General features: G+C 39.8%; 1 protein-coding gene across 1 annotated transcript in view; it reads right to left on the bottom strand.

Annotated features, from left to right (window-relative positions):
• EP400 (E1A binding protein p400) overlaps positions 1 to 11,694 on the bottom strand; it is a 64,791-nt gene that overhangs the window by 30,987 nt on the left and 22,110 nt on the right. The window contains exons 16-24 of the mRNA XM_019538989.1: positions 9,166 to 9,302; positions 8,565 to 8,734; positions 7,511 to 7,685; positions 6,208 to 6,344; positions 5,259 to 5,445; positions 4,117 to 4,283; positions 2,746 to 2,900; positions 1,987 to 2,223; positions 798 to 962 (exon numbers count right to left, since the gene is read on the bottom strand). Of these exons, the coding sequence (XP_019394534.1) occupies positions 798 to 962; positions 1,987 to 2,223; positions 2,746 to 2,900; positions 4,117 to 4,283; positions 5,259 to 5,445; positions 6,208 to 6,344; positions 7,511 to 7,685; positions 8,565 to 8,734; positions 9,166 to 9,302 (1,530 nt within the window). The remainder of the gene's footprint in view (positions 1 to 797; positions 963 to 1,986; positions 2,224 to 2,745; positions 2,901 to 4,116; positions 4,284 to 5,258; positions 5,446 to 6,207; positions 6,345 to 7,510; positions 7,686 to 8,564; positions 8,735 to 9,165; positions 9,303 to 11,694) is intronic.

Raw genomic sequence — 11,694 nt, 5'->3', positions numbered from 1 at the left:
CCCCCCCCATCCCCAGCCACGCGACTCCCCCAGCTACTGCTTTCCCATATGTAGCAGTAGGGGAGCTGGGGTGGGCCAGCAAGACGAATTCAAGACAACTTTCCAATACTTAGATTCTATACCTGGAAAATTATAACAAATTATAACATTTTCCACATACAGAATCTAAATCACTGGGGAGGGGGATCATCTTAAATTCAGTGTCATCTTAGATTCAAGTAAATGTGGTAGGTAGTTGCCAATGAAGGCAGATGCCTCTCTGAACCAATTAGTCTCTCAGGAGCCCCCTACCAGTAGTGTTACACATCTCTAAGGTGCCCTCTGCTCCAGATTCCCACGTAGAAGGGTCATAAGAACGGCAGCTATGGCTGCCAGTCAGCCAAACTTCAGCTGCTGCCGCCACTTAGGGAACAGACCGTGGTACTTGCATCTCTGCCCCCTGCCCTACCTTCTCTGCCTGACTCCAAACTAAAACAATTTTGTGCTGACTAAATAATAATGCACTGGTTCATTCTATTTGCACTGGACACATTTTGGCACATATCCATGAAGTAAATATTCAAATATAATGTTTTAATACACAGCAGCTATCTCTTCTATGTAGTGCAATGTTAGCATATTTTTAAGTGAAATCTACCCTGCCTGTCGCATACCGTGAACAGATAACAATAAACTACGTTACTAAGGGGCAAGGGGGAAATCTCCTTTTTCAAATCTGGTTCAAGTACATGCAGTATTCCCCATTCCAATGACCTAACACATCAGCACTGGAAAACCCACGGTCTGAAACTGAGTACCTTGCAGCTGCAGAGGCTGCCCCGCAGTGAGCTGACGCAGTTGGCTATGTGATAAAGTAAATTTATTCCCTTGAAACTGCAGTGTTACCGGTGTCTCTGGCTGAGCGATTCTGCCTTGAGCTCCTGCTATGGAGGCCAGTTGGGCTATTTTTACTACCTCACCACCTGTAAAGGAGGGAAATATGCATTAAAGATGGTCCTTTGGCTTTTGCAATTCTCAGTTTTGGTTAGTAAATTGGTGCTGAAGCACCTTCCATGCATAATTCTATTTAGTGCAGTAAAAGTGTCATATAAAAGTTCAGCAGGTATTACTTTGAGTTTGTTGGATGAACTGGAAAGAAACCGATCATTTAGAACTAAAACGTCAATGTTTTAGAAGTGATCCTTCCACTTTTATAAGCAAAAGGTGTAAGAGCTACCTGAAAACTCATGTGACACTTTGTAACAGAACAGGAAGAGACATTAAAGTGATTTCCACTGCCTTTTCAAGAGCGCTGAGAAAGATTTAAAGAGACGACAAAATATTCACACAAAATATAGTGAGTGCATTTTATATACAGCTCTGAGATTAAAATTTGCTGCACTGAGACAAATGAAAAAAGCTTTAACACAATACGTACCAGAAGCTTTTTATGATTTAAAAACAGTAAGGTTACACGCATAGAAGCATCAAGTATTAAATTATTTAGAAAAGGCCAGCACAAACACATAGCTTTTGTAAAGGCAGTGCATTACCCCAGAGATAAAATTAATACATCAGTGCTCAGTATTCTACATACATGCTAATAGGCAATGCACATACAACCTTAAAGCAAAGCCTTATTGCTTTTCTCTGCCTAACAGTTGCGACTTTTGTCTCTGCGAGAGAGGCCTTTTAGCAGATGGATTAGTGTTTAATATGGAAAGAATAATTAGGACAGAGCTAAAACATTTGGTCTGAAGGAAGTCTTGCCAGCAGAAGAAACATGCAGAAATAGGAGATTAAGTTGACACCACTAATTTATGTCCACAGCAATGCTATTGTTTCTTATCCAATTTTTGATTGTCCTTGGTCATAAACAATGTCGTGAGCAAGGCTAATCAGAAGAGTGAAAAAAACAATGATTCTGTACACATTTTAGGGTGCCTAGTAACTTAACCTCATTGTAGTAAGAAGGTGGGAGAAACCTTGAAAGGGGAGGCCACTTACTAGGCAACCGTGCCTGGGCCTGAGAGGTCAGTACCAGCCTCTGAGGCAGCACACTTTGTTGGATGGTGTGCGAGGGGGCCTGTGGCTGGGTCTGGCCTAGCTGTGAGGCCTGTGCAGTGGTCTGACCCCGCTGTTTCACAGGATTGGCTGTGCTAGTTGCTGTGGTGAAGGTCGCTGCTGGCTGGTGTCTTGGAGCACTGGTGGAAGCCTGAGTTGTCTGAAACTGTGCGGCTGCGGCTGCAATCAATAAGGTTTGTTTGTGCAAGCTGTTAGAGGTCTTAACTCCACTGTTTTAAACACCCTGCATTAAAAAGAAACCTTCCAAGAGGATATTAAAATAGCTAAAGGAATGGCTTTTCCTTACAGACTGGGATTTCTACCCATATTTATCCCTCTAGCCTATTTTCACATTATACAATCAGTAAGTATGTTTTAAAAGACTAAAAGCATACACAAACTCCTAAATTGGGCAGAACATTAAATACAATCAGGGTTTAAAAGCCAACTGGGCCACAGGATATTCCATGCATTATCACAATTAGGCTACACCAAGCTTAGCTTTGCACTACACCAATAGATCATACAGTAGCAACTAGTGGGAAAATTTACTGGCAATTAGTTGGTTTGCATCTCTGTTTTAAGAGCCATTAGTATTCTAGACCATTAAGCTAGAGGAAAGAAGAGTTCTATTAACATACTAACACATATCAGTGTATTAAGAGGTTTCGGCAACCAAAGCAGAAATACTGTTCTTCTTACCTTGGTTTGCAGAAACCGTTGCAATGGGAGATCTCCCTCGGACTTGTCCCTGCTGAGTTACTGTAGCTGTGGTCACTGTGCGTTGTACTTGAGCGCTTGGAAAAACAACAGTTCTTCCCTCAGGCTTCTGTCCATACTGAACTGGTTGAAACAACCTGAAAATGATATGTGAAATAAAAGCTTCAGACAAGTTGCTTAACCCAAACCTCTACAAATTCATTCATTTCCCCCTTAGTGAAATGCCTTCCCTGAAGAATGTGACAATCTAGGTCACTGATTAATTCCTATATAATTCAAACTTTTCTTAAAAAACAAAAAAAACAAAAGAATTGTTTCACGTTGCTGTAATGCTGTTTTCCCCCCGAGTCTTTAGCTTCTACTGATGCTGCTCTTATTCTTGGCTTTTCCAAGCAGCAGCAGCAGCAACAGCAAAACACTGAGTAAAAATGTGATTCAGCTCATTACTAATCTTTAAAACCCTGTGGGCAAGGATGCAACTGGCAGAAAGAAAAAAAAAACAGGGAAAAAAAAAAGAGAAAAAGGCTGCCACTGCTACCAGGGAAACCTATAACCGTGACATGTGGACATGTGCAGAATAATTAAAATGGCGATCAACTTCAATCACCTAATCTGCAAGCAGGAAAAAGAAAGGGGCCATCACAAGGCTTTCAGAGGGATGCCCCATGTCCAGAAAGAGAAGCTTTACAACTTCAAGATGCTGCAGATTAAAACCAGGTTCACAAGAAATATTGTTACATTTTATGTCACTTAACTATTCCTTATGCAATCGTAGCCATAGCTATATGCCCGAAGGACTTGCAAACTACCTACTAATACAGAAAAAAGACATACTTTCAGTTTCCTAGAACTAGATGCTCTCTCTCTCTATATGAATGTGAAATATATCACACTACAGGCTAAAGGAAAAATTTGGCAAGCCACAAACTGAGTCAAAGTAGAACTGAGCCATGTGTTTCAAAAAACCATACCCACATCATGACACCGTGTTATGTCATGCCACAGTAAAAATCTGGCTTTTCGTCAGAGCCACCACGCTGCCGTCATCAAACCCTGATTTACTTCCAAATATAGAGCATCATAAATGCACTTGAGTAAGCCAATATCCACAGCTTAGAGAACAAGGAGGCTAAATTGTGCAATACAAGAGTAATGAAATAACTAGGGCATGATGTGGTCCTAACTAATCTAATACACTACCAGAACCAGTTTCATGAGTAAATATTTTGGAAGTAATATGAACTCTTCAACCAAATACAGTTAAGAACCAGTGACTAACCACATCTCAAACATGTCACCAATATTAAATCCTTGCTTTTAGCCAACAATATTTTCTTGTAAAGTTGTACAAACCTGCTTGGTTTGAGCTTCACTGGGTTGGGTCTGGGTAGAGGTGGTGGTGAGCTGTAGATTTCCTCAATAAGCTTTCTGGTCACCTTTTGTTTTGGTAAAACTTGTGCTTCATAATGAGTCATTTTATTTTCTATGCCGATCAGATCAAAGAGAGACGTATCTGTATCCTATGATTATTGTGAAATAATAAGGTGTCAGTGCATATAAGTAATAAAGTTCAGAGTAACTGGCATGTCTCATTAGTCAGTTTACACAGCCCAAAGGTAACAAATGTTTCTAGCTTCTCTCATTTGCGGCATTTATTTAAAGAAAAAGAAGGTCAGGTTTACTTCTAGTTAATAGATGTTATGCTGAATACGCCTAGGTAAAATCTACAGTTAAGATTCCCATCCTTACATTGGCTAGAAGAGGAATTACATAGGTAGTAGACTACTGTGCAGAAAACAGAACTTACATAAAAATTGCTGGAGCTTTTCCAGTATTTCCAATATCCTCATTAATTAAATACCAGTAAATACAAAACTGAAATACCAAAGACACAGGGCACATTTGGATAATTAAAACAGCATAAAAATATTCAACTGAGTGTTTTTTAGTATGCCTGTTACTATCAAGGCACAGTATACGCAAGTTAAAGACAACAAGCCCATCCAAAAAGCTTATGCCTTTCATCACTCTCTTCTTTAGCGCAATTACTTTCCTCTTCTTGCAGGAGTATACTAAGGCAAAATGAATGAGGACCTCCTCACGTTAAAAAAGTTACTATGAATCCTGAAAACAGGAAGATGATTATGGAACCTGAGAGTAAAGTGGGTTTTACTGCAATTTATTCAGATTTTGCCTGTCCAGAATTTTTGTAGGTATAGGGAAGTTCCTGAAGACCAAAGCCATGACTGCAATGCAAAACAAAGCCAATCTCTGCACAGGCAGCTGGAACGTGAATGCCAATCAATTACTGACCCAATTCTGAAAACTCATCAACAAATTATTAGAAATTGGGAAAGATGTAATAAATGTACCTTGAACTAGGTATGTAGCAAATTCCTTCTGTTTATGATCTGTGGTTTGACCTGAAGCACACACATAGTAGTAAATACCTAAATTCTGCAAGGGCAGTTTTTAAAATTCACTTTTCCACTCACCTTCCAAAGATCCGATTCTAGAGCTTTTAGTATTAGTGAAGCAGTTCCATACTCCAGTGCTTCTGACACATAAGAGGAGCTAGAAAACCTGGGATTTATAAGGTCTGGATGATTACAAATCCTTTGCAGCTGCATCAGAACATGGAGGACACTGACAAAATGTCCACTTTTAAGTGCATCTTGGGTTCTGTTGAAGAAAGAAAAAATGTAAATACCACAATTTCAGCTTAGCTTTCATAAAGAGCTGACCTTAACCTCACAGGGCCAGAATCTGAAGTGAAAAGTGTTACGCAACAATCTTAATATGTGGAGAGAAGCATCAGAAAAGTGAATGTGAATTTGGGACAGGCACAAAACTGAGGGACCAACAACACTGCCTGAAATCAGAGTCCAAGGATGTAGGGATTCCCCACACAGCTCTGCCAATAGACTACACAGCTTCCTAAACACCTCTTGGGTACAGATCAATAGTTATGTTGAATTCTTCTAGTTCTGTGAAGTACAGAGCATCCACCAGAGGTAACAATCAAACAAAAGCAGTTTTTCCTACTGACCACCAGAACTCTATTTATAAAATTTCCAGAGGTAAATACCTAATCATTCAATTTAAGTCATTGGTTTTCAACCTGTGGTCTGTGGACCCTGGGAGGTCTGTGGACCACGTCTAAGGGGTCCACGAAAGATAACTGCGATCAATCAAAAGTATGTGAATAGCTACACTTACATTCCAAAGGGGTCCACATCTCCCTTCAAAATTTTCAAAGGGATCCGTAAATACAAAAAACGTTGAAAACCATTGTTTTAAGCTCATAATATCACTTGCCTCAAATTTTAAAGCTTCCAGTGCAGACATATGATTTTCGCTCATTATGAAAGTGTTTGGAGGAATATTAAATGCCATCACCCAGCAGAATCACAGCATTTGTAACTTATTATGAGAATTCCTTACCCTGGTTGTAATATGACATCTTCATACATTGCCTTTTGCCGGTTAGAAAGACGACACTTTAGCACATGCTCATATTTTTTCGTAAGTTGCTTTTCAACATCTCTCTTTGATCTTCGCAAAATAAATGGTTGAATCATCTGAAAAGTTTCATAAATTAAAAAGAAAATTCTCCTCCACATTAAGTTTGACATCTGAGAACTAAGATTATCCAGACATGATGTACATATGTGCTAGACCTATGTGTAATGTGATTATGCTGCCATACAAATGGCTGTAGGAATGCTGTTTGGGGTTTTTTTTTTTTCAATTTCTGGCTAATTGTGCTCCAAAATCTAAGCTTTTATTATTGGTTTGCTTGGAGGGTTTCCCCCATTTTCAAAAAGAAATCTCTAACCCTTTACAGTGGGAAAAAAAAAAACTTACAAGTTGTAAACTGAAATGTAAATCAATGCCCATGTGTGCTGGCACCTTCAAAACCAGAGCTTTCAGAGATGTGTGAAGTGCCTCTATTCATTGCGAAGAAGAGATAAAGACTGTTAATTATTTCAGTGATAATCTTTTTAGCAGATGCACAAACTAGCAAGATTTGCTAATCTTGGCATGCAATGGAAGAAAATTTGGGCAGGGTAAGACTCAATATCCAAACGATTCAAACTGCTTTAACTAAGTTGTAGGTTTATATTAATGTAGTTAAATGAGAACAAACCTCTGCCAATCTAAACATGACACTCATGGATGTTGCTTAAGTCAGTTTCTTGCTCGCTTAAATGCATCTCTGGTGTGCCACAAGGAATAAGGAAATTAGGACCCATTCTTCATGTTCCCACTCATATTTCTTCCATGGAACCAAAAGCCTCTCCTTAGGAACTAATGCCAAAACTTCCTTCCCATATCCCTATATGTCAAGAACTCCAAAAACCTATCCCTTACCCAACTCTTAAAATCACCAGTTTAATCCCAATAATACAATTCTGTACCATCACCAGAAAATTCTTTGACACAATGAAAGTCTGGGGGCACCAAAAGTTAACTGCATGCAACACAGAAGCCCTTCTTTGGATTTAATCAGGAAGTGTAATGGAACTTAAGAGGGATATGATTTGAAAGGATCTGTGTCACATAAGAACAGGACACACGACGCTATTTTGCCAACATACACTGCAAAGCTTAAGAGCACGAGAACCTATATGAATTGATCCAAGTGTTAAGAAAAGGCAGAAAATTCAGAGTTCAACTAGCTGCCCCCACAACCTCATTTTTTCATCAGGTATGATTAAAGATGAAGAGAAAAATAATAACATACTCTGTGTAATCTTATGACAAGTTTATGGCAATAATCCTGGTTTTCCTCATTGGCTGCTTTTACTGGAAAGTCTAGATAAGGTCTGGAAATTCCTGGAATTAAAAAATGCACCATGGTCCACAACTCCATCAGAGTATTATGCAAAGGGGTGTCTATCAGGAGTAAGCGATGCTGGCTGTAAATAATAAAACAAAGTTTGTGACATACCAAGTATTAGTTATTATGTACTCATTTATGAAAAATGAGACACACCTACTGAACACATATTAGACTCAAATGCTTAAAAATTGAAACCCTACAGCATACAATACTACTAAAATAACCTCCGTTGCAAATCAATTTAAAACAAAACATCTCCTTCCTTGGAAATTTTTAAGAGCAAGTTAGACCAACACTTACCCAGCATAATTTAGACATGAATGAACCTGCCTTGAGCAGGAAGCTGGACTAGATTGCCTGAGGTCCTCCCCAGCCATATTTTCCTATGATGCTATGAAAATAAACCCAAAATCCAAAGTTCCTTTATCACTGCCCGAAGCAAAATTTGCTTCTTCAGTAAATAATTAAAAGAAGCAAATAATCTGTTTGCCTAACATCTCAGCTATGTTGGGATGCAATGCCCTCTATAAAAAGATGATCAATTCAAACTAAACAAATCAGTGTTATATAAGTATTCAAGACTTACAACATTAATTTAAATAACTTCCTGTCTGCTTCATTATTTTAATAAAAAATATGTTTTAAAAAAAAAAAGTCACTCGCAAATGCAAATTTAGATCCTGACCCAAAATAAACTAGCTCTCCATCAAGCTAGCTTCCTGTTTCTATAGCATAAAAAATATTTTAGGAAATATACTGCTAAAAGAGCAACTACCACATGTGAGCAAGTCTCTGGAACTTGACTGTTTAAGTGAAGGGATCTCTAGGTTCTTATCTGGATAGTTTGCAAAGTACCCACAGAAGACATGCGAATAAATTATTTTTAAGTAATCCTCTTCTAAAAGAAAAATTGATCTAGAAGTGACGTAAAAAAACCCCTTGATCTGATCCATACCTCCGGAGACTGAAGAGTGCCTCCCAGTGCTTCTCTGTCATGTTTTTAATTTGCTGCATCTCATCTACAACTAAGTACTTCCATCGCATCTTCATAAAGGCTTGGTGACCTTTAAACAGTTGTTTATACGAGGTGATGCACACGTTAAAGCTGTTGGGTTCTGTCCACTCCTATAAAAAAAATCCCCAAGGTAAATAACAGCAGGATGGACACATGGGAGAATTTTAACGACCCTGACAACAAGCTGGGGTTTGGCAGCAACAGAAAGATACTGCACCCTTAACCATTTGTAAGTAAATCTTTATCTTCAAATTATATTTGCCCCTGAAAAATAGTTAAGGCATCTCATGACTTGTTCAACACTGAGGTTACTCTGTCAGTTCTCTGGGATTTTCAAAGCCCTTTTGTGGATTAGCGTCTTTTGATAAACGTGAGAGGTGCCTGTTACATTGTCGTTACCGATTTCTTGTTATATTATAACAGGAACATGCCGCACAGAGTTGCTAATGCAAGCAGTGATTTAGTTGGACATTAGATTCAGGTAAAAGTCTCACTGCTAAAACTATAAAGATGGAAGTGAAAACACTGTGGAATACAGTACCTGTCTCTTGGCTCTAAGTTCTCTTTGGCTCCCGAAGTACAAAAGAATTTTCAACCCAGGGCACCAGCGTTTCAGCTCAAGCTCCCATTTCAATATGTTACAACTCCGTACAACAACAAGATGAGGACCCCAATTACCTACAGGAGGAAAACCACCGCAGGTGACAATACCAACATACTTCTGAGAAACACTGAAACTCATGTTCTCCCATGTATTTTTAATAATGAATTCGGTACATTCAGTCCTTAACTTAAGAGCAGAAGGGAGACCATACTAATCCTGATAACAAGACTAACAGCAAGAGTTAACTAGTCTGAACACAAAGGTATCATTTAGGTTGGCAATCGTACAATTCCAACTATTTATGAACGACTCTGAAGCGAACAGAGTACCGTTTTCATTACACAATATGAGGGATTCTTTTTTTATGCTATTATACTGAAAATTTAATAAATAACTAAATTGGTCTCTGAAAGCCACACAAAGGGAACAGCAGACTGATTAGGGAGCTGCCAAATGGCATAGCTAGAACATGAAGCAACTGAGTCCTAAATTTCAATCTAAATAGGTTTTTACTAACATAATCCTTCTTCTCCATCTGTTAAGTCTGATTTGACTTAACTAAAACAAAGACTATGAAGCAAATCTGACACTCTCCATCTCTCTCTCACTTTGTCTAGTGCATATTAATTTCCTGGCTCCTGTCTAGCTTCTGATGCTGCTAGGAGCTGATTCTTATCTCCCACCACAGCATGTCCTGTGAGCCAACTCCCCTTTCCACCAGAAGCCAGCCTACCAAAGCCCCCTGAAACACAGTTAAGTGGCACTGCTAACTGCCAGAACACTTAAGTGTGCTCCCCCTACAGCCCCAAACTGTTTTCATATAGGATTTGGCAAACACACATACACACACACCTGGAAAGATCCAGATCAGAACTGCACAAGGATCCTCTGGCATGTCTAGGGAATGTGTTCAGCATGCTAGATGCTGTCTTTGGGGGCTTGCATATGTGTTACAAGGCACCATGCAGCTACCCTGTGTCTGTATTAAGTTTCAGAACTAGAAGCCTGAGCACAGATGCAGACTGAGCTTACCTTCATTGCAAGCCAAGTGTGCAAAGAAGGCAATGACTTGCACAGTTTTCCCAAGCCCAGCTTCATCTGCCAGAATACCATTCAGATTCTTCTTATATAGCTTTGCTAACCAGTCCAGCCCAATCTTCTGATACTCTCTGAGAGTCCCGTACAACAGGGACGGAGTATTATATTTTACCTGGAGCAAAAGAATATATGCATATTATGTTTCTACTTTTGACTAAAGCTTAGCATGCAACTAAGTGTAAGGAAGCAAGCACAAAATGTTTCCTACTGTGATTTGCTAATTATAAAAAACATTTGATTATTAACTGGTTGTTAAGAAATATAATCTAGATAATGTCGCATACAAGAGTGACACTGAGGAATGCCATCCTTGATTCTTGAGGAAACGAGCAATGTTAGCTTGGTACTTCAAGTATACTTCTGAAGCTAAATTCTTTAAATAATGCAAATACAAGCTCAGCTAAAAATGATTTTTACCGCTGTTGTGATCCTTGCGCTGCCTTTAGGTAATAGCACTTCTGCAGCACCAGCAACTTCTGCTATGTCTCTTGCATGTTTCTTTGGAGGACTTGATCTCTCTAGCCCCTTATACTGATCAATGCTGAGAAGCGAGTCTATGAGGACCACTTCCTTCTGAGGGCTCTCCCTGTCAGCTGCATGGTCTTCCATTTCTACAGCACACATAATACACAAATTATTACTAGGGATATACCAAAATCATGATTTTTAAAGGAAACTGTGAAATCAGGCACTTTTCACAAAAAAAATAAGTAAATCAGAGAAATCTGTGAACAAAAGGAAGCCTGCAAAAACAGCAGGGAAAAACAAGACTATGTAAAAATAAAAAGGTTTTACTATCTTTCCCCCTTGGACAGCAGAGCCAGGCTGGGATGGGGAATTGGGGGGACGGGAGGAGCATGGCCTAGCCAGGGCAGCATGGCCCAGCTGGTGGACAGTGGGGCAGTGGTGGCCCATCCCTGCGCCCATGCATGCCCAAAGAGGGGCAGGGGGAGCAGGGCTGGTTCATAAGCAGCAGAGCCAGGACAAGACAGAAAATGCAGCCTGACTGGGGAGCAGCAGGGAGGCAGCGGCATGTCCTCATGCTGGGATGGGACAGGGCTTATGTTTCGTAGATATTAGACATTAGGGCTGGCACCTTAAATTCAGCTGAAGGTCATTTCCCACCCATGCAGACCAGGGCCAGGTGGTGAGCAAGGTCGGACAGGGTTAGGGGGCAGTAGCAGCCCAGGTGTCTGTCAGCCACCCCAGCCAGAGGTGTGGGGGCACAGCCATGATCTGCCTGAAAAACTGGAGCACAGGGCCACAGCAAGCCCACAAAATTTGAGCCTGGGCTCCACGACTTGAGTAGTTTCACAAGATAACTAAGGCATCTAATTCCTATTTAGGTTATTAACTTGTTGAATGTTT

Source organism: Crocodylus porosus, unplaced genomic scaffold (assembly GCF_001723895.1).
Source record: "Crocodylus porosus isolate Cpor-Errol unplaced genomic scaffold, CroPor_comp1, whole genome shotgun sequence".
NCBI lineage: Eukaryota > Metazoa > Chordata > Crocodylia > Crocodylidae > Crocodylus > Crocodylus porosus.
The sequence above is the reverse complement of the archived record's forward strand: the minus strand, read 5'-3'. Positions and strand labels throughout refer to the sequence as shown.